The 24,193-nt window shown below is 42.2% G+C and overlaps 1 protein-coding gene across 1 annotated transcript; it reads right to left on the reverse strand.

The window, feature by feature from the left end:
• Positions 1–5,438: 5,438 nt before the first annotated feature.
• GPRC5D (G protein-coupled receptor class C group 5 member D) lies at positions 5,439–20,825 on the reverse strand. Its single transcript, XM_063938787.1, has 4 exons — positions 20,749–20,825; positions 14,868–15,798; positions 8,987–9,051; positions 5,439–7,895 (listed from the first exon to the last, which is right to left on the reverse strand). The coding sequence occupies exons 2-4, from the start codon at positions 15,772–15,774 to the stop codon at positions 7,800–7,802; spliced, it is 1,068 nt and encodes a 355-aa protein (XP_063794857.1). The 5' UTR covers positions 15,775–15,798; positions 20,749–20,825; the 3' UTR covers positions 5,439–7,799.
• Positions 20,826–24,193: the final 3,368 nt, after the last annotated feature.

Here is a 24,193-nt window from a genome sequence, read left to right on the forward strand (position 1 = left end):
AAAAAGGGTTGAGATTGCCTAAAGGATAAAATAAAAAAGGGGCAGACTAGATGGGCCAAGTGGTTCTTATCTGCCGTCAAATTCTATGTTTCTATGTTTCTATCTCCAACATATTTTTCGCTTTCAAGCTAAATTAGTGCGCTCCTGCACTAACCACTCAGCTCTCCTGTTAGACCAGTCCCATCTGGTAACACCCGGCAGTTTACAGTCACCAGCTTCTGCTTTCCATCTGCTACCTAATGCATAGGTGTTGGTAAGGACATACCATTTTCAAGTCCTTAAAGACTGTTCCTACGTTATACCACACCTAAAGACTGCCTGTATGCACTCCTGAGAACTGTGACTTATATTCAGTGATCATAATGCCAACTGCCGACATATACGTGTGAGCTGAGTTTCAATAAACCTTTTAAATGTATCCTCTGTTGTCGTGGTCACGCCTTCGGGCTTGGTGCTGCAGGTCCACACGTATGTCTAGGGGTCCTATCTCACCACCCACGTTTACATACACCTCAGCCCCTACAACTGAGGCTTCCCACAGCCGACACCATCCCTCAGTTGTGACACCATTGTCACACAGTGTATCCAGTAGCGGCTCTTGCCACGGACAAGCAGGCATTCTACCCTGAGGGCGCCGCCGTGGCAAGAGCCGCTACTAATCCACCCTCCTGCTCTCCGGCTGCAGCGAGCACCGTGTGCGTCTGCTGTAGCCGGCGTCGCTGACTGACGCTAGAGGTCAAAATTGACCCCCAGTGTCAGTGCGGCGCTGCTATGGGAGAGAGGTCATGACGTCTCTCCCATAGAGAGGAGCTGGCGCCCGGAGACAGCAGCAGCAGTGGCAGCAGCGGTCCGGAAACTGGAGCGAGGCTGGTAAGTATTGTTGTGGGTTTTTTTAGGGATTCAAAGCGGCGCTACTACTGGGGGCACAGCTACTGGGGGCACAGCTACTGGGGGCACAACTACAGGGGGCACATACTGGGGGCACTGCTACAGGGGGAACAGCTACTGGGGGCAAATCAACTGGGGGCACAGCCACAAGGGGCACAGCTACTGGGGGCACTACTACAGGGGGCACTGCTTCAAGGGGCACAGCTACAGGGGGCACAACTACTAGGGGCACTGCTACAGGGGGAACAGCTACTGGGGGCAAATTAACTGGGGGCACAAGTACAGGGGGCACAACTAGTGGGGGAAAATCAACTGGGGGGGCACAACTACTTGGGGCAAATCTGGGGGCACAGCTGCTGGGGGCATAACTGTGGCCACGACCCTCCCCTATGAAGCCACGCCCCTATTTTCCGCAAACTGTCTTGGCGCGGGGGAGGGGGTAGCGCCAGTGGAAACTTTCACACTGGGCGCCACAAGGTGTAGAACCGGCCCTGAGTGTAGCCATGTGTTTTATATATATATATATATATATATATATATATAGTCCGAAAGTAGATTGTACCCTCACTCTTGTAGTTCACAACAGCTGGGGTGACGTCCCCAGAGCCATTAGAATAATCTTCATGTCTCCTTATATATTGCAGGAAGAGGGCACTCACCAGACTTTTTTAACATGTTTAAAATACAGTATACTATTTATTTCATCGGGTGTAGTATGGTATGCCGGCGCTCGGGCTCCCGGTGACCAGCATACCGGTGCCGGGAGCCCGACCGCCGGCATACCGACAGCATGGCGAGCGCAAAGGAGCCCCTTGCGGACTCGCTGCGCTCACCACGCTATGGGCACGGTGGCGCGCTACGCGCGCCACACTATTTTATTTTCCCTCCAGGGACCCCCCACGAGGGAGAATAGTTGTTGGTATGCCGGGTGTCGGGATTCCGGCGCCGGTATACTGTGCGCCGGGATCCCGACATTCGGCATACAGAAGACCACCCATTTCATCATATCTTTAAAAATAGGTCGACGTTTCGGCCCACTGCAGAGCCTTTTTCAAGACTACACAAGTGCACGCAGGCACCCAAACAATAATGGGGGTCATTCTGAGTTGTTCGCTCGTTGCCGATTTTCGCAACGGAGCGATTAAGGCAAAAATGCGCATGCGCATGGTAAGTATTTTAGCGCAAAACTTAGTAGATTTACTCACGTCTGAACAAAGAATTTTCAACGTTGAAGTGATCGAAGTGTGGTTGACAGGAAGCGGGTGTTTCTGGGCAGAAACTGACCGTTTTCTGGGAGTGTGCGGAAAAACGCAGGTGTGCCAGGATAAAACGCAGGAGTGGCTGGAGAAACGGGGGAGTGGCTGGCTGAACGCAGGGCGTGTTTGTGACGTCAAACCAGGAACGAAACGGGCTGAGCTGATCGCAATGTAGGAGTAAGTCTCGAGCTACTCAGAAACTGCTAAGAAATTTCTATTCGCAATTCTGCTAATCTTTCGTTCGCAATTCTGCTAAGCTAAGATACACTCCCAGAGGGCGGCGGCCTAGCGTGTGCAATGCTGCTAAAATCTGCTAGCGAGCGAACAACTCGGAATAAGGGCCATTGTTGTATCCCACTTTGTATCCCAACTTTTCATATCATTTCATATATATGTAGTTATCTGTCTACCTTGTATGTCCGTTTTATGTTTACTCTGTTTCCCCCACAAATGAATAACATTAATAATATAATGATCATGTATTGCGTGTATGCGCCCTTACATGAGTGTTAGAACTTTTTTTATGGCGAGGCAGGCAGCATAGTAAGACATAGAAACCAAGATTTATATATACTTTTAATATAGCATTGGATAAATAATTTAACATTATTTAGCAACATATCTATTTACAAACAAAGATAAGGCTATTAATACTCACAGATGAAAAAGAATACAATTATTTAGTGCATTACTGAATAAGGGCCCTCATTCCGAGTTGATCGGTCGCAAGGCGATTTTAGCAGAGTTACACACGCTAAGCCGCCGCCTACTGGGAGTGAATCTTAGCTTCATAAAATTGCGACCGATGTATTCGCAATAATGCGATTACTAACTACTTAGCAGTTTCAGAGTAGCTCCAGACTTACTCTGCCTGTGCGATCATTTCAGTGCTTGTCGTTCCTGGTTGACGTCACAAACACACCCAGCGTTCGCCCAGGCACTCCCACCGTTTCCCCGGCCACTCCTGCGTTTTTTCCGGAAACGGTAGCGTTTTCAGCCACACGCCCCTGAAACGCCGTGTTTCCGCCCAGTAACACCCATTTCCTGTCAATCACATTACGTTCGCCGGAGCGAAGAAAAAGCCGTGAGTAAAAATACTTTCTTCATAGTAAAGTTACTTGGCGCAGTCGCAGTGCGAACATTGCGCATGCGTACTAAGCGGATTTTCACTGCGATGCGATGAAAAATACCGAGCGAACAACTCGGAATGAGGGCCAATGAGTAAAGATTTGCTGTACATCTGTCATACAAATGAAATATAAAAAGCTGTCTCTAAGACCAGATGCTCATTGGTGTTAGTTAACATTTTGTAATATTAGTAAAAATACAAGTAAAACAAGATTTCTAGGCATTTTTTATTCATGTTATTGCTAGCAGTTACTGCTTTCCAGGACACACAGGGATTGCTAATGCAATAAAGCATACTGTATGCTAGTACTAGCAGTAGTGATATCATGACGCTAGCAACAATGCTTTCTAGCAATATGGTGCTGATTCATGTGCAGTGGCTGCGCAACCATTTACATTGCAGCCGCATCCCTTTAGGATGCCGTTGCAATCTGATTGACAGCAGAGGGAGTTTGTGGGGTGGCGTTGGGGGTGGGGCATTCTGAATGGGGGAGGGTCGGGACCGTTTTACGGGGGGGGGGGGGGGGCTGCGTGATGAGCGGGCTGCATGACGTCACACACAGCCACTCCGATTTAATGCATGTGAGGAGATGGACACAGATCTGGCTGTGTATGCAGCAATCTGCGTCCTTTACATGCATTCTTTAAAAACAGAAGACAAGTACTGTATGTAATTAACACCAGTGGACATGGGGCCATATACGTTCCACAAATAACAAACAACATGCAGTAAACATTAAAAAAATTACTACATTTAAAAAAAAAAAAAGGGAACTGCAGTGAAAATGGCAAAATAACTTCAGTATACTCAGCATTTTTATTATAGAGATATGGAGGAGAGAGAGTGCAGATTTGGGCATAGTGGGCAAACACAGGGAAGAGTTAAATACAAGGAAGAATATTCATTATTGGAAGCTGTACCCACATTCAAGACCTGTATGTTAGTGTGACACATGCTATAAACACCGGCTTCTATTAGCTAAAGAAATACAGCATTTATTCACTGCATAATTGTGCTCTGCTGAAAATAAATATTGTGTAATAAATCAGTCTAAAAATTGCCTGAACACTTGCACCTACTAAGGGGGATATTCAATTGCAGGCATTTTTAAAAAAAAATCTCATGCTGCAGGGTTTTGGTAATCAATTGGATGCAGATTTTTTTTTTTTTTTTTTAGTACCTCCAGATAAAGTCCGATTTTTCCTAAAATCCATATTTTAAGGAAAAATAGTTGGGACTTGCTTTGGAACCCTTTGAACACCGAATGACAAACTAAGCAATTGGAAGTTTCCAGTTAGCTTAATTAGTCCATAATTACTCACCTTTTGCAGCGCTGTCCTCCTCTTCCACTTTTCATCTCTTCTCCAGCTTCACAGGCAGAAGCTTCCTAGTACCGTCTGTGCACAGTTATTACCTCTCACCCTGCACCCTGTCCCTGCACACACAGCACTACACTCAGAAGCGGATTGGCCATAGGGCTTACAGGGAAGATTCCCGGTGGGCTTACGCACCCGCGGGGCCTGTTTTGTTTGACGACATGTGGTCCTATTTATAGACATAATGAATAAGATGCAAAATAATTTGCATATATGAAAATTACTTTGCCACTTAGCCTGTGATTGCAGATGATCTAGTGTATGCTCTGTCTGCCTGCTTGGCTGACATATAAGATTGAGTGAATATTGATTGGGATACGGTTGGTGTAATAAGCAAGAAAATATATCTTTCGAAAGAATTATATAGTTTCCTAAATTCTAAAGGTGTATCATATAATGTGCTCATAATATTTAATTTTATTTCCTTTTAACTTCCCCCTTGATGTTGGACATGCCCACTATCTGGAAAGTCTTGGGGGGAGGGTGCTGCTGCCATGGCCCATGGCTAGACCTTACACCTCTGGTGCTGCCCATGTGGGGCCACTGGTAGAATTTTTTCCAGGCCCCTGACTTCACTCCACTAAACTATGGCTAACCCTGCACCCACCCCTTGCATGCACTACACTGCCTCTAATCCTGTACCCCTTCCCCGCACACACAGCACTACACTCCATTAAACTACCCCTAACCCTGCACCAACCCCCCGTATGCACTACACTACCTCTAACCCTGCACCCCCTCCCCGCACACAGCATCGGCAGATGGCTGCATGCTGATTTTTCTTTCTGAAATCCCCTCCCTCAGGTTCTTGTCCGCAAAAAAACTTTGAAAATGTTTTTTTATTTATTTAATAGTGTGGTCCACAAAAAAATGTCAGTGAAATTGAATATGCCCCTATGTGTTTGTGTGTTCTGCAGCAAACTGTTCATTCACCAACTTCTAGTTTTTATGGTGGATTTATATTTAGAATACTGTGCTCATAAAATATTTTAGTTATAAAGTGTGTGTACAATTGTCACCTCGTACATTGAATTTATTGTCTTTTTTAGTAAATCCATTGTTTTAGCTTTCTAGCAGCTTTCTTGCTTTATTTTTGATACAATAGGGAAGTGAAAGAAGGAAGTAAGCTTTAGTTACTGGATGTGGTGTTGGAGCTTTGCCTGCGAGAATCTACGCCATCTCCTTTGGAAAGGAGCATCGGGTTGTGAACAGGGATTATCTGATGTTACTACTAGAACACCTAAATGTAGCACTTGGGAGGATTTCACAATCTTTAAACAGTAATATTATAGCAGTCCTATATACAGGTAAAAAAATCAGCAAAGCCTAAATAGTAATGTATATCCTGAAGTATCTTCCTCTACTGAAAATAACTTACAGACAGGTATCTTGTCACCTAATATCAAATCTGTGTGTTTCATTGGAAGTGCAATTACTTTACCTGTAGAGAGGAGTTGTTTCATAAAAACGTATTATGAAAACTGAGTATACCTACCAACATACAGAATACAATGTAACTGAACTAAATGTGATAAAACAGATTAAGAACTGTTATTTAGAAAGGAATATAATGTCCTATGCAGGGACATAGCTAGAACTTTGTGGGCAGATTTGAAACATTTTGAAGCGTCCCGTTTCAATGCTTCTAGAGAGACACCTATCCACGCAGTTGCTATTTTTATGCCCCATAGTAGTGCTCTAGTTTATTTTATGCCCCATAGTAGTGCTCTAGTTTATTTTATGCCCCATAGTAGTGCTCTAGTTTTTTTATGCCCCATAGTAGTGCTGTAGTTTATTTTATGCCCTATACTAGTGCTCTAGTTTATTTTATGCCCCATAGTAGTGCCCTAGTTTATTTTATGTCCTATGATAGTGCCCTAGTTTATTTTATGAACCATAGTAGTGCCCTAGTTCATATTATGTCACATTGTAGGTCTGCTAGTACATATTACGCAATACAGTATTCCAAATTCACATTATGACATACAGTGTCCCCAGTTCATATTATGCCACACTATAGTGCCTCCACTTCATATGAGGTCAAAATATAATGCGCTTTAGTTCATTTTATACCACATTACAATGCGCAGATCCAGGGGCATAACTAGACATACTGTAGGCCCCAAAACAAAAGTTTGTAAGGGCCTCTATATATTGCCCAATGGTGAAAAATGTATGTGAAACATGTAACTGTGACAGGGAGAGGTAGGCCCCACTCTGTTCTGGGTCCCATAGCAGCTGCACTCCCTGCGGCTATGATGGCTATGCCAATGGCCCTAAGACAAAACTTCAAGAAAAAGGCTGCAATTTATAACAATCTTTTTAAAATGATAATATGCCAAGCATATATTACTTAATCTTCATGCTAATTATTGTCAGTACCTCACAGAATGAATTCAAATAATTGTTATACTTTTCTCTACCAACAAATTAATTCTTTGTCGGCCATTTGTTAAGTGCAAGTTATGGCACACAGAGGGAGATGTATGAAACTTCAGAGAAAGATAAAGTACTAAACAATCAGTGTCTAGCTGGCCTTTTACAGGCTGTGTGTTTGAAAAATGACAGTTAGGAGCTTTATTGGTTGGTACTTTATCTCTCCAAGGTTTGACACATCTCTCCTACATTTAAATGCAGTTAAAGTGCTGTAATATGGCTTAACATTGCTCATTTCAGCTTGCATCCACCGATGAGTGAGGCAAGTCGCAGTGGACCGAATGATGGCCGCCTTTGTTTTTCATCTAATCATATTTACTGTATGATGCAGGTGTCAACAAACTGGCCCTCACTCCATCTCTAATCACATATTGTCACACAGGACTGCAAGAACCCAGAGCATTGTAGCTAAAGAAGATGAAAATATCAATTCTATAGGTTGATCTGAGCTTCTTTCATATGAGCATTGCAGGTCCCTATGGACAATAATGGGAAGGACAGGCAGGGAATAAAGCTAGATGCTGCTGTAAATGATAGCAATTAGTAGCCCTGTGTAACATTAGCCTAATGCCATTACTTCTCATCCATACAAAGCCAAATAATATACAGTATATCTAGCTTCTGGTCATTAAACGGGAATAAAGTGGTTTGTTATTTTATTACACTGCTTGTTTCTTCATGCTGATCCCGGAGGAAAAATAACTCCTGTGTGGTTTACATGAGACTAATGTCATGAGTTCGGTAATGCATATATGCATTTGGTCGTGGCTGAGGACGAGGTATACTGAACTCCTTTGACGGTTCAATGTCCTATAACGAAAGAAATGGAATACTTTATACAAGGCTTCAAATCACAAGGATTAGCAAGTAGCTTGTGTCTTAATACAACATAGATGTATATATGTTTTGAACAATATAGTTTTTTATTTATTCTGTGAATGCTTATTAGGGCATGTCCTGTGATAAAGAAGCAATAATCCATTTACACAAAAGAGGGCATCATTAATAAACCAGGCCTACTAAAGCAGCAAGGTGGACCTAAGCTTAAGCTCCATTGCTGTCTATCCAGATTAATTTGTATTCCTCCATGACTCTAGAGTAGGAGAAAACTGGATAGATACCACACCATTCTAGTAAGGTGCTGCAAAATGTATGTATTTAATGCTCTTTTTAGTGTACTTATCATTAACCATTTAACAAATCCTGGAGGGGTCCATGTGCCGTCTCTGTGTGGGTTCTCTTGCACTGGCGCATGCACTTAAAATTCTCTGGTTACTGCACACACAGCTATCTCTGGGAGAATAGCACCACCACCATTTTCCTAGTGATTTCTGCAGTAGTGGTGTAAATGTAAGTATAGTTTATGTGCAGGGTGAGCAGTGTGGGGCCCCCCGTGACACAAGGACCCATGTATACCCCCACTCTGCATCCATTATAGATATGCCCTTGTGTCCTAGTTTTCCATGAAGAGTAGCAGTTTTTGTGGGTAACATGTGATTTACCGGCAGGTGGGATGCCGGCTGTCAGTATGCCGACAGCAGCATCCTGCCCGCCAGAGCGCCAGCAGCGGGGCGAGCACAGAGTACCGTTGAGGGCTTGGTAGCTCACTGCGCTCGCCACTGGATCTGTTCCCACTCTATGGGTGGCGTGGCCACTCACGAGTGGGAATAGCCCCTTTTAGCCAGGATTTTAGCTGTCAGCATTGTCATCGGCAGTATCCTGACAGCCGGGATCCCATCGCCAGCAACTCAACTGCATACTGTTTTTGTTATTGGTAGAGTCCAAACTCTGGTCCTGAATCAAATTTGGTTAAAAATTGGGTGTAAATGACACTAGATAAATATGCAATTTTGATTGGGAAGCATGTTTGCTGCAACACTAGTGATTTGTACAATACTTACTCTCATTGCTATAGTTGCATCAAACCGTGGCATAGATGATGGGGAACTCCTCCCAGAGCATGGGGCTGGTGAGAGAGAGAAGATACATTAGGGACATGGTTATGGCATATCTACATGGCACAGATACTATATGTAATACCTCAGTGTCAACTGAAGTTTTGTTCTCTGATTCAGTCCTTAGACCCCCCAATCTCTCTCATTAATACATCAGAGGCAAAATTGTCACAACTTGAAAATATCCTTCTCTTATATTTATAAAATTTACTGAAGGACAACAGATTTTACTGATACATTTGAGTATAATTTTAAAAGTGAACAAAGTAGCATGTTGTTTATCATACAATATACTTTATTTATTTTACAGGGGGACTACAGGTACCAACAGGCCTTTTAGTGCCCTGCATGCTGCTACTTTTAGGTCCTCAAATACCAGCATGTGGGGGAGGCTTGCTGGGATCTGTAGTTCCATCTGTAAAAATCAGTATTATTTCTATTTTTTTTACACTTAAAAGCTATCAAATTGGCTTCCACCAGTAAGGGATGTCGGGGATAGCAATGGGTTTCAACCCTGACCTTGGGTGCTGTGAAGGAGGGGGGACCCCTTTCCCCAGGAATCCCCATCCAGGGCTGACTAATTGGGGGGGGGGGGGGGGTAATACTATAGCTGCAGAGACCAATATAAATGTGTCCCCTGGCTGTGGCATTGCCTTCCTGGCTAATGGAGCCCGGTGTTGGTTTAAAAAATATGGGGGACCCCTACTTCTCCCCCCCCCCCCATATTTTTGTAACCAGAACTGGTCCAAGAGGCCATTGCTGGTTGTTAAAATACAGGGATTCTCTCCACAATTTTTGCCTTGTATTTTTTCAACCAGGACAGGCTCAAAAAGCCCCGGGCTGGTTATACTTTGGTAGTGAGGGGGGATGGGGGACCCCCTATGTCATTTTTTTTTTCCTGACAGAAGCATGCACGGATCTCACTGATCTGTGCATGCTTCTGTCAAATTCGCCAGCCAGAAGCTGGTCTATTTTTTTGGTAATGTTTTAGGTGCGGGTTTACAACTCGCACCCTATTATATTGCCCGAGTTATATGTGTGCAATGACAGGGTGTCTGGATGGGAGTTTTGCCATTGCGAGTTTTGGGATTGCAGGAAACATGCATGTTTGCATATTGCCGCATCCTATTGCCCCATGCGAGTTTGAAAAATGTGCGATTTAAGCTCTTTGCCTTTCGCAACATGGGTGTAGGGTGTGCGGTGTGGGCTGACCACCCTTCACCCATTATAGTAAGGCCAATGGGCACTTACCTAGCTACAAGTTACAAATTGATATGATATTTATATTAGCTTCTGTACGTTGATGTTTCCAGAACTGGTTTTAATAATTAAAAATGATCCAAAAACATGTATAAAAAAAGATGGCGGTACTAGGTACCCATTGGGTACCATTAAAAAAGCACTGGTCTTGGGAAAACTCTAGTCCGCAAGGGCGTAGCAACCATAGGTGTAGGCTGTGCAGCTGCTATGGGGCCTAGAGCTTAGAGGGGCCCACCTTCCCTGTCAAAGTTATATACATTTTTTGCCATTGGGTGGTACGTAGGGGTACTTTCAAACTTTTTCCTTGGGGCCAGCAATATATCTAGGTATGCCCATGGACCTGCTCATTGTAGTGTGGTATAAATTGAACTGGAGGGCATTTTAATGTTATATAATATGAACCGGGGCACTGTATTGAGGCACAATATGAATGGGGAGCACGATATATCATAATCTGAATTGGGGGTACTGTGCGGCATAATGTGTACTGGCAGCTCGGAAATGTGACATAAGGTGAACTTAAGCACTACTGCGATTCACAAAAGAAACTAGGGCACTACTATGGAGCATAACATTACATAAGGCTCTACTATGGATCAGAAAATTAGAGCACTATTACAGGGCATAACATTAACAACTGCTGCAGAGAAGAGTCTCTCTAGAAGCATTGGGACGGGGGGCCTCTTCAAAATGTTGCTATGGGGCCCACCAAGTTTTGGCTACTAGTCCGCGAGGGATTTTTTTATATTGTATTAAATGATTCCTTTTGAACTGCATTATATGTGTACTGCATCTAAGAATGTACTACATATGTGTGCTATCTAAAGGGCCCCATACACTAGAACAATAATGCCCAATTTCATCCTATTTCGGGTATTCGGCCCGATATATCAGGTGAAATCGGGCATTTTGGAGGTGTATCCGATCCGATGCGCGTTCCCGTGAGCATCGGATTCTCCAGATTGAACGTGCTGCACTAGCGATCATGTCCGACCCCGCGGGCATGGCTGGGATCGTCCAAGACACATCGTATGTAAAAGTACAGCATACGATGTATCTTGGGAGATCCTGCTGCCCGGGAGGCTGCCGGGGTGATCGCCGGCGACATGGCGGTTGGACACGTCGCATAAGTGCATGGGGCCCTTTAATGTTCTTGAGGTCATCATACGTTCTGGTTTACATACAGTATCTGTACAATATATTTGTAATGTTCTTGAGGTCATCATATGTTCTGGTTTACATACAGTATCTGTACAATATAGTTGTAATGTTCTTGAGGTCATCATATGTTCTGGTTTACATACAGTATCTGTACAATACATTTGTAATGTTCTTGAGGTCATCATATGTTCTGGTTTACATACAGTATCTGTACAATATATTTGTAATGTTCTTGAGGTCATCAAATGTTCTGGTTTACATACAGTATCTGTACAATATATTTGTAATGTTCTTGAGGTCATCATATGTTCTGGTTTACATACAGTATCTGTACAATATATTTGTAAATATTGTCATGTGTTGATAATAACAGAGAATGTGAGATTTAATATATTATTCTTTTTTTATAAACTCTTTATTTTAAATATTTGTCACAGAACAAAAAGAATCATTATAGAACATGTACAGTATGGTGTACAGTATACAAAAAATCTTTAAAGTATAACCATTGTGCTTCAGGGTAGGATATTATGTAGGATATATTTTTTATGCAGTTGTATTTTACCAGAGTTGGATCACTTTGTTGGTTTACTAGTATATAAGCCTGCTTTAGGGGTTAGCATGGTACAGGAGATGGCAGTGTACCAGTTTAATATTGCACCAATAATAAATAATAACAATGTAAAGGATTCCTAAATTGGGCCTGTCCCTTTTAATTATTTTATAATTTTCAACTTTGTATTTTTATGGTAAAAAAAATTGTGATGTACCATAATAACTTCCAAAAACAGACGCACCTACACTGTTGTACTTTTAAGGTTACACCTGTCTTTTAAATATATATTTTCAAATACAAAGTTATGCTTTCATGGGTGTGTCAGATTTGGATTTGAGTCATGCTAAAATGTGACCTTACTGATGGTGGAAAGATGAAAATTCACCCTACAGCTGACTAAACTCACAGTATTCACCTTTCTACATTCTTTTATTGTATTTGTTTAGACATTACCCAGAAGCAGACACATCTCCCATTATACACGTATTCAAAATTAAGTTTATACGCTGTGTTCTATTTTACTGCTATTTGTTTCTGCGTCTGTATGGTGAGAAATTCACCGTACATTCTGTAAGTTATACAGACGGTATACAGCTTCCTGTTCTGCTCGACCCTGGTCAACAGTCTGTAGCTGCAAGCACACTCTCTACAAGATGTTATTCCTCTACTTTATGTATCGTTACCCACACATCTTAGATTGTAAGCTGATTTGAGGAGTTCCACCTTTTTCTGCTGTTTTATGTCTTTGAATGTCATTGATCCCCTCAATTTATAAAGCAGTGTAATATATCAACGCTTTAGCAGCAAAACATTATTATTATTATTATTATTATTAGTTACCAGCCTGTCAGAATGAGAGAACAACATAAAGGTGGGTACACACTGCTAGATATACCTGCCGATCAATTGTGTATGCACAGCACTCTGCCCGATCCGTCGGGGACTAACGTCATGAACTGGGCGGGTGTGTACACGCGCCCGCCCAGTTCAGCTGTCAATCATCGCCAGCTGCCGCAGCATGTGTACGGGCGGTCGGCCGACCGCCTGTACACACACAGCGATGCGCCAATATATCGGTAGACATATTGGCCGTTGGGTGTGCTGCAGGGCCAACGCAATATGTCTGTGAACGACGGAGTTCACAGACATATCGCCTGTGAACACTGGCCGACGGACCCGCAATATATCAGCCGTTCAAGAGAACGGCCGATATATCTGCCAGTGTGTACCCACCTTAACAGTAATGTCTGCGCTGGCGGCTGTGCGCCCAGAATGGAGCAATGCTTGAATTGCTCCATCGGGGCGCTATCTAGTGGCCGTCAGCACAAAATACACTTCACCCCATAGATGTGAGGAGCAACGTTAGCCTTTTATTATATAGGATTATTATTATTATTATTGTTATTCATCATCATCATCATCATCATCATCATCATCATCATCACACCAATAATAACATCTCTTAACTTTCTTATTCACTAAACACACACAAAATTTGTAAAAAAAACCTCCATTTCCTAGTGTGGGCATCCACAAGGTTCATTGATAATAGCGAATAGCTACAGTATATGTGAAGTTTGAGGAACTACATAATGGGGTAGCTGTATGACAGGTCATTATGGGGGAGAAGCAGTATCAGAGCAAATTATACAATCGATTTCAACAGCTGCAGGTGTCATTGCCCACAATGCTGTCCCTGACTGCCGCAGCTTCTGGCTCCGGACTTCATGTGAGATCTCGCAAGAGCAGCAAAATCTCTCACATGCACACTGGAGCCAGGTGGCGGGAGAAACATGGCGCATCAGCACTAAGCTGATGCGATATGTGCTCTAACAGCGACCGCTGGAAGAAGGGAGTTTTCATGCTTCCACTCCACCAGAGAAGATGATAATACAGCTTTTTGATGTAGCTTCCTGCTTTGCCTAGGTAAGGAGGCAAAGCAGGAAGCATTATACACTCATATCGCAGCTTGCATCAGAATTGGGCCATGGAGCAATGGAATACAATGGCATGGTCCTTTTTTTACACCATGTAGATGGCCAGATGCATGTGAGTTATTTACCTGGCAAAGAAATGGCACCAGGGTGCACTATGGGAATAAGGCAAGCGGCAGAGGAATTGTGATGCTCTGGGCAATATTATACTGGGAAACCTTGGGTCCTGGTATTCATGTGGATGTTACCACCTACCATACCTAAATATTATTGTAGACCAATTACACCCTTCATGGAAATAGTAGTATCTGATGGCAGTGGATTCTTTCAGCAGGATAACATGCACTGCCACACTGCAAATTTGTTCAGAAATAGTTTAAGGAGCATGACAAAGAGTTCAAGGTGTTGACTTGGCCTTCAAATTGCCCAAGTATCAATTCAATCAAGCATCTGTAGGGTATGATGGAAAAACAAGCCCAAGCCATGGAGGCCCCACCTCGCAATTTACCAATACCACGTGACACCTTCAGAGATATTGTGGAATCCATGCCTCGATGGGTCACAGTTGTTTGGTGACACAAGCAAGGGCACTGAAGGGGGCTGGTACTGATTACCAGGGCCCTGGCTTGTTGAAGGGACCCAGCGGTCAGGTGCTGAGCCACACATAGCATTTCTTCATTTTCTGGGGGGTTGGGTGTGGCCACACCTCCCTGATTTGGCCATGCACCCCAGTACCTGGGTCTTGTTTAACTCTTGATGGCCCTGGGCATGAATAGGACCTACACAATGTTAGACTGGTGGTTTTAATTTTATGGCTAATCAGAATCATAATCAGCATATGAAAATAATATTTAGCATGTTGATAGAAGTAAAATTTTAAGTAAAACACTTTTTTTATACTACACAAAAAACCTACCTTGGATTGAATCTTCTTTAGTGAAAACACGGTTGTCTACTCCAATGTTTTGCCGAAGAAGACGTGGTTGGGTTTGGCATTTTTCTTGACCACAGTCTGAACTGCCTCTTGTCATTAAACAAAGTTCTGGAAGCATGTACAGAATAAGGAAAACCCAACCATTGGCTACTAAAGCGATGGCTATCACAGGATCATCCCACAGAGGTTGTTTATTTAGAGATGCATTTCCTCTAAGCAGCATAACAATCCAAACCACCCAAATGGCAATCGAGAAAAACATTGTTACATAAATATGGGCACTATGTCTCTTCCAGTGTTTGCATGGTCCACACATACCGATCATTGACACTAGAAAGGTTATAGCCATTAGCAGCAAAACATATATCAGTATGAGCACAAAGTCTCTGTTACGCTCTGGAAGATTTGGGTTAGGCAGATCACACTGGTCCATATTTCTTCCCAGGTAGACTGCTACGTACAAAATAGCTATTATAATTTGCACAAGTGAAAGAATAAGAACAGTGATTAGCATCATCCACCAAGACATACCCACTCCACCACGAACCAGTCTCACTAGCTTGCTGGCATGAACCAGAAGACAAGAAAAACAAATGGCAAATAGGACTCCAAACAGGAAGAAACGCGTTGGACAAGTACTTCGGTTCAGTTTTATGATGAAGGCAAATGTAAGGCCAAATATTCCAAATGTACCCAAGAGGAAAATGAATTGAATGGGAACCAGTGCCCGCTTGGCATTGTCACAGATACGAGGAACCATAATGATAAGTGCTAACATGAGGACAATGGTGAATACAACCCCTGCAGCCGCCAAAGTTTCCAGTACGATTCCCCATACAGCCTGTTCACTACACAGGAATATGTACGTGTCGGCAACATTACAAGACATTTTTGCTGATGTCTGCACCAGTTCCTGTTAAGGAAAAATAAATTAATAAAACTCCCATTTTTATTAAGTACATACACAGAGCTATTATTAATTATTTCTATCTATCTATCTATCTATCTATCTATCTATCTATCTATCTATCTATCTATCATAGCAGATCTTAAAATAACTTACAAACAGTTTAAATTTGTATTATTTGCAAGTTTTACAATACTGTATATGATCATTGCAGTTGGCTACATCCTGTAAATTGTGACTGATTTGACATTTTTTATAAGACATTTTTTGATAAGACATTTTTTGAGGTGTACATAACTTATTCAACAGGAAATAAAGAGACACTTAATACAAATACTTTCTCAAATAGTTGAAAGTCCTACCAAAACATATTGGGCATGATGCAAAGTTGGACAGTATAGTACACTACAGCGCAAGTGCAAATTGCTTTCAGTAAAAAAGATGCGACTGTTGGAAAAAGATACATGTAGATAGCTTGGGGGTAATTCAGACCTGATCGCAGCAGCAAATTTGTTAGCAGTTTGGCAAACCCATTTGCACTGCATGGGAGGCAGATATAACATGTTACATGAGAGAGTTAGATTTGGGTGGGTTATATTGTTTCTGTGCAGAGTAAGTACTGCCTCCTTTATTTTTACACTGCAATTTAGATTTCAGTTTGAACACACCTCACCCAAATCTAACTCTCTCTGCACATGTTATATCTGCCCCCCCTGCAGTGCACATGGTTTTGCCCAACTGCTAACAAATTTGCTGCTACAATCAGGTCTGAATTACCCCCTATATGTACACAGTTTATGCCAGGCATATGCAGATAATATATGCAGACAGTTTATGCCAGGCATACATCAAATATAGTTCTGCCCATGCTTATAGCCATTACTTAAATAAATAATCACTATTCTCTAGCAACAAAGAAAAGATCAATCAGCATCATTGGTGTATTCGCAAACAGCTAATCACAAGTATAATAAAATGAGAATAATGAAAATCATTGTCACCTGCACATACCCTTGATACCCACAAATTCTATGACTTTCTCAGTTTAAAATGCATCTACTGTACGGTATGTTCCCACTATACTGTAAGTGCCTTGAGTCCCATCATGTGAATCTCCATAGGCACAGGTTCATTTTTCACAAGATATGCTACACTAGCATAGTACTCACTATTGTGTTGAGGAAGAATTAAAAAAAGTAACAAAATATGTCTTTTTATTGGCTATTCCAACATCTGTAAAAATAGCAATATACTGTAAATCCTGGTACAAGACCAACCTTTTGATATATTTCACCTTGGGCATGAGAATTTTTTACAAGAAATTAAAAAAAAAATCAATCATTTAAGCACAGCATGGGAACCATTTTATTTTGTACCCACAGCTTAGAGCAGGTCTGACAAAAACTGACCCAAATGGTCAATGTGTGCAGGGTTTCCAGTGCAAGATTTCAGCATCTGCCATGCCGTAGTTTTACTCCTGGTGATTGAGACATAGGACACCCACTCTTAGGGCAGAAAGTGGGGTGCTCCAGCAGAGAGTGCACAGTGTATGGGAGGGACCACCTCACTAATATAGGGGGGAAGGGTGGCCTCACAGACATATAGGGCTGCTGCTCTCCCGTGGCCTTGCTCCTCACCTTGGCTGGATGAGGCTAGAAACTTTCAGGTTACTGTCCCTACAGGGCACCACTACCTGGGAAATGCCAAGGCTCACTGTCACCTTCATTCTGCTGACCAGGGAGCACATGGATCCCGCCCTGCTCCCCTACAGGGCACCACTACCTGGGAAATGCCAAGGCTCACTGTCACCCTCATTCTGCTGACCAGGGAGCACATGGATCCCGCCCTGCTCCCCTTCATACTCCTCGTATTCACGAGTTAATCTTTGATTTACAAGTGTGGGGGCCCTTATTTTATGCATTTAGAGGGAGCATAATATTGGAGTCCTGAGCACGTTTGTTATCTTTATGTAAACCCATATATTCACCCAGTGGCCCATATATTCACCAAGGGGGGGGGGGGCTAATCACGTAGGCCCCTCCTACCTAGCAGCAGCGATCACACTGCGAGAACCCCCTCCTAGATTTGCTCTTAGCTGAGCATCTCACTGCTCCCCTCTGTCACGTGCTAAATGTATAAATTGGGGGGGGAATTGTATTATTTTAGCATGTATTTATATTCATTGATAAAAATCTATTAAAGTAGAATGATCAGTTGGTAGTACTAGAATACACTCTTTACACTTTATAAGAGCCACCAAACTTGTGGCTACAAAATCCTCCATAATGCTCTATTTGGTATTAAATATGTAGACTCATAGAACTTGACGCCAGATAAGAGCCACTTAGCCCATCCAGGCACAGATTTATCAAGCCTTGGAGAGTGCTAAATTGCATGGTGATAAAGTATCAACCAATCAGCTCATGTCATTTTTCAAACACAACCTGTAACTTGGCAGTTAGGAGCTGATTGTCTGGTACTTTATCACCGTGCATTTTATCACTCTCCACGGCTTGATAAATCTGGGCCCTAGTCTTCCCATGTACACACACACACTACGGTTCATTTTTGTCAGGGGTCATTTAACCTACCAGTATATTTTTGGATTGTGGGAGGAAACCGGAGTACCTGGAGCAGGGGCGTTGCTAGAACTTTATGGGTCCTATAGGCACATTTTGAAGGGCACCTGTCCCAATGCTTCTACAAAGACCTCTCTCTGCAGCAGTTGTTTATTTTATGTCCTATGATAGTGCCCTAGATCATTTTATGAACCATAGCAGTGCCTTAGTTCACATTATGTCACATTGTAGTCCTGCCAGTACACATTATACAACACAGTATCCCCAATTCACATTATTACATACTGTGTCCCCAGTTCATATTATACCACACTAGGGTGGTCATTCCGAGTTGTTCGCTCGTTATTTTTTTTCGCAACGGAGCGATTAGTCGCTAATGCGCATGCGCAATGTCCGCAGTGCGACTGCGCCAAGTAAATTTGCTATGCAGTTAGGTTTTTTACTCACGGCATTACGAGGTTTTTTCTTCGTTCTGGTGATCGTAATGTGATTGACAGGAAGTGGGTGTTTCTGGGCGGAAACTGGCCGTTTTATGGGAGTGTGTGAAAAAACGCTACCGTTTCTGGGGAAAACGCGGGAGTGGCCGGAGAAACGGGGGAGTGTCTGGGCGAACGCTGGGTGTGTTTGTGACGTCAAACCAGGAACGAAACTGACTGAACTGATCGCAGTTGCCGAGTAAGTGTGGAGCTACTCAGAAACTGCTAAGAAGTGTCTATTCGCAATTCTGCTAATCTTTCGTTCGCAATTTTGATAAGCTAAGATTCACTCCCAGTAGGCGGTGGCTCAGCGTGTGCAAAGCTGCTAAAAGCAGCTTGCGAGCGAACAACTCGGAATGAGGGCCTATAGTGCTTCCACCGCATACTGTGCAACATTACAGTGCCCCAGTTTATACTATGTAATATTATAATGCGCTCTAGTTAATTTTATACCACATTACAATGAGCTGGTCCAGGGGCATAACTAGATATATTGCAGGCCCCAAGGGCAGACTTTGTAAGAGCCCTATGTATTTACCAGTGTTAAAAAAAAGTATATAACATATGTAACTGTGACAGGGAAGGTGGGCCCCTCTCAGCTCTGGGCCCCATACCAGCTGCACTCCCTGCACCTATGGTAGCCATGCCTTTGACCTGGAGGAAACCTACGCAAGCATGGGGAGAATATACAAACTGCACACAGTTAGGTGGTGGGAAATTATCCAAAGACCCTAGTGCTGTGAGGCAGTAATGCTAACCATTACACCATCTGTACTGCCTGAAAATATTGCAGTCGATCCCAAGAACACACCATTACTTCACAGGTTAGCAAGAACCTCCATGGAGACTAAGAATTATATTTAGAATTTTATAGAAAGTTTATTATTTGTACAGGTACGAAGAGCTTCCCCAGGATTACAGGAGTGTTCTGATAACAGCTGATACATTTCAGAAATTGAAAGTATGACATATTTAGCAAAGCATGTATCCTAAAAAGAAATATAATTTCCCTTTTGTATTTTAATCTGTCTGCACATTTTTTTTTTTTATTTACTATACTTTTTAGTTGTTGTATAATTATTGCAGGTTATTTTCTGGAATTTCAATTTAGCTACTGTTTGGAGTATTATTGCTATGTGGCTATTTACTGTACATTTTTATTTTATTTGATCTTGTGTATGGAAGTCTGCAATGGAGAAGAGTTGTTTTTTATACAATTGCACAAAACTTTTGTCATTAAACGTCACTGTCCCTTTTTGTCATGATCACATGTACTATGGCATTTAATGGCACAAGGTTCAATCAAACTCTTATCACACTATAGGTGAGTTGTTTATTAAACATTACAGTTAAAGTACTAACCCTTGCTTCATTCTCCTATGATTTTTATAACCTAAATACGTCTTAAATTATTTTCAATCATTTTTAGACCTATTACTTTTTAAGTCTACCACTAGCTATAAATTCGTTCCTATTTTATTCTAATGTTGGCATAATCTAAGTTTAATTGTTTATTCCATAATACTGCAATTAACTACCTGTTCACAGTACCAACAAAAGAAACGTATAAATACAGTATATATATAAATATATTTCATTTGAAATTACATTGCGCAGTATAAGTATATATGATCGTTCAAATTTCTCAGAAACAAATTAACAATTTCTATTCTACAGTCATTTAATGTACATATTTTCTTTGGAAACTACATTAAAATCTGATACCCGTTAATAAATATTATGTACAGAATGAAAAAGAAAACTTTCTCTAATATTAAAATAAACCCTAACTATTTAGTGCACTTAGCACATTCCAATGAATCTTATCTATTCCCCAATTGGTACATTTTATCTGATTCTAGAGCCTACTGCATTTATATACAAGAGATGCTATCACATACCTTGTTTCTGCTCCTGTGTTCTTACTGAATGTCTGCTAGAAATCTATAAACCTTCTAGGTGTTGCAGAGTTTCTGTCACACAAAGAGGGTGTGTTAGAAATCGGAAAGGAAAGCAAGGAAGAGACACACCTGGACCTGTCTGACAGCTCCGTAGGGTATTGGGAAAGAGATTCCAATAAAGTGCTCAACAGCAAGCATCACTTGTTGAAAGTCCCAGAAGGGTGATTAATCAATATCATAACTTTTAAGTTGTATCACAACAATACACTATATAAAGGCAACACATTTCATGAATTGTGAACCTATGAGTGAGCTAAACATGGGTGGACCCAAATATGTATGGATCACAATGATTTTATGAAATAAAATGAAACAATCTATTTTTCTATTACTTCCTCTGATGCTGTGAATTTGTGAAATACTGTCTACTATGGATTAACCAATAATGTTAAAATAATATTCCGATTTTTCTATCAGCTTCTTTATTATAATTTAGAAGCAACAATGTATCATGTTAAATGTCCCACTAAGGGGTACAGTATATTCAATAAGTATCGGATCCATTCCGACATGTATTTGTCAGAATGGATCCGGCAAGGGCGATTCAATGAACGTCCAAATCTGACTGTTGGATCTGAGCCAAATCCGACTGTCAGATTTGTCCGTTCCCAGTATCCTGTCCTGCTGCTGCTGTCAGCAGCTGCTGGGTGCGCTGTCAGCGGCGGCGGTGAAGGGAGCTGGCTGCAGCGGTGGGGGGAGATGACTGCGGCAGCGGGGGGTGATAGCTGCGGTCGCAGGGGGTGATGGCGGCGGGGGCTTTTTTAAAGTCGGATTGAGATTGTCAGTGTTTTCAAGGAATCAAGTTTACAACAGGGCAGATGTAATAACCAGTGCTACCAACCACCCTAGGATGTGAGCTCAGTGTTGGGGACTCCCAAATGCAATCAAGGTATCCTAATCACCTTAAAACCCTACGCGTTTTGTCCTACAATCGGACTTCTTCAGGGGTAAAACCCCAATAAATATTGGAGTAGGTGCATATGGGCCCTCATTCCGAGTTGATCGCTCGCTAGCTGCTTTCAGCAGCAGTACAAACGCTAAGCTGCCTCCCTCTGGGAGTGTATCTTAGCTTAGCAGAAGTGCGAACGAAAGTTTAGCAGAACTGCTCGTGAAATTTTTCATGCAGTTTCTGAGCAGCTCCAGACCTACTCCTACCTTGCGATCACTTCAGTCAGTTTAGTTCCTGCTTTGACGTCACAAACACGCCCTGCGGTCGGCCAGCCACTCCCCCGTTTCCCCAGGAATGCCTGCGTTTTCACCTGTCACGCCTGCGTTTTTTTAGCACACTCCTGGAAAATGGTCAGTTACCTCCCAGAAACACCCACTTCCTGTCAATCACTCACCGATCAGCAGAGCGACAGAAAAGCGTTGCACACCCTTGTGTAAAACTGCATAGTTTTGTGTGAAAGTACTTTGCGCGTGCGTACTGTGGCCCGTACGCATGCGCAGAAGTGCCGATTTTTAGCCTGATCGCTGCACTGCGAACAACGGCAGCTAGTGATCAACTCAGAATGAGGGCCATAGTTCCTTCCAAAGTAGGTTCAGGTATGATAGAATAAATATTTGCCCGATTATAACGAAAAAGTTGATGATCTTTACTGGCCAGGAGAATACTGTGAATCTCGTGATCCCAATGTAATGGTTTTAATTAACCAGGATGAAGGGTTCTTATTTTAATTTTGTAGCCACTGATCTAGCACTTCACAAGGGATCAGGAGGCAAATAAAATTGTGAGTGCATACAGTGATCCTCTCTCTCCAGCATTCACACTGCTGATACTGGAGAGAGAGGATCACTGTAGGCACTCACAATTCTGTGGCTGTGTATAGGACCACATGTTGTTCTCTGTCTATAAGGGGTTGTGTACTGCCATACACTACTATATATCCTCTGTGTGTGATCCAAAGCAAAAAATATATTTCTATTGCTGCATCACTCTGACTACTATTACTGCGACTGCTGTACAATACTGCTATATTTGATATATCCTCTGTGTGTGATACAGAGCAAAAATATATTTCTGTTGGTGCGTCACTCAGTGACTACTAGTACTGCTGTACACTACTGCTATATATCTGTGTGTGATCCAAAGCAAAAAATATATTTCCATTGGTGCGTCACTCAGTGACTACTAGTACTGCCATACACTACTGCGATATATCTGTGTGTGATCCAAAGAAAAAAATATATTTCTATTGGTGCATCACTCTGACTACTATTACTGCAGCTGCCGTACACTACTGCTATATATGATATATCCTCTGTGTGTGATCCAGAGCAAAAAATATATTTCTATTGGTGGATCACTCAGTAATTACTAGTACTGCCGTACACTACTGCTATATATCTGTGTGTGATCCAAAGCAAAAAATATATTTCTATTGGTGTCTCACTCTGACTACTAGTACTGCAGCTACCGAACACTACTGCTATATATCTGTGTGTGATCCAAAGCAAAAAATATATTTCTATTGGTGCGTCACTCTGACTACTATTACTGCAGCTGCCGTACACTTCTGCTATATAGATATATCCTCTGTGTGTGATCCAGAGCAAAAAATATATTTCTATTGGTGCGTCACTCAGTGAATACTAGTATTGTGGCTGCCATACATTACTGCTATATGATATATCCTCTGTGTGTGATTCAGAGCAAAAAATATATTTCTGACTCATTTGTGTGACACTGTTGCTGTACCATATGAAGCTTATGTATGCTATCACCATTAAAAGAATGGTTGCTGATTATTTTAGTGATAGCATCCAAATTGGCATGTCAGACATTCCGTTTCAATACTGGCAGGTAAAAGCGGCAATTTAGAGGCCCTTGCACAAACTGGCTTTGTGTTATTTAAGTTGCCCACCCTCCAGTGTGTACTCAGAAAGAGTTTTTAGCGCAGCCGGGAACCTTGTCAGTGATCGGCGTAAGAGGTTACTTTCCCAAAATGTGTAAAAGATGATGCTCATCAAAATGAATTACAAATTCCACGAGGAAGACCTTTACCAGCAACTACCTCCAAAAAGTACAGAGGGACCTGTGATGGTAGATTCCAATGGGGACGAATTTATAGTCTGTGAAGAAGAAGATGTACACACCGACGGGGGTGAGGAATCGGATGCTGATGACAACATCATGCCTATTCAAAGTACTAAAGCTAGTTTGTGCACTGCCCATTACCAGCTTGTTTTGTGGGGGTCCACACAAACCAATCATTTCAGCAACAAGTGACAGTCCCTGTTGCTGAAATTATTGGTTTCTTAAACTGTGCATGCCCTGTTTAATATATACAACATAAGAGTGGGTGGGAGGGCCCAAGGACAATTCCATCTTGCACCTCTTTTCTTTGCATTATTTGCTTTTTGGAGCATCTTTTGGGCATAGTTT

The sequence above is a fragment of the Pseudophryne corroboree genome, chromosome 9, assembly GCF_028390025.1.
Source record: "Pseudophryne corroboree isolate aPseCor3 chromosome 9, aPseCor3.hap2, whole genome shotgun sequence".
Classification (NCBI taxonomy): Eukaryota; Metazoa; Chordata; class Amphibia; order Anura; family Myobatrachidae; genus Pseudophryne; species Pseudophryne corroboree.

What these genes read in the sequence shown, in the direction of transcription:
- GPRC5D (XM_063938787.1), bottom strand. Translation starts at nt 15,774, where the DNA reads ATGTCTTGTAATGTTGCCGACACGTACATATTCCTGTGTAGTGAACAG. An exon ending in TAAAGAAGATTCAATCCAAG is followed by an intron (nt 9,052 to 14,867) that starts GTAGGTTTTTTG and finishes CTCTCTCACCAG; the next exon opens with CCCCATGCTCTGGGAGGAGT. An exon ending in ATGCAACTATAGCAATGAGA is followed by an intron (nt 7,896 to 8,986) that starts GTAAGTATTGTA and finishes CTTTCGTTATAG; the next exon opens with GACATTGAACCGTCAAAGGA.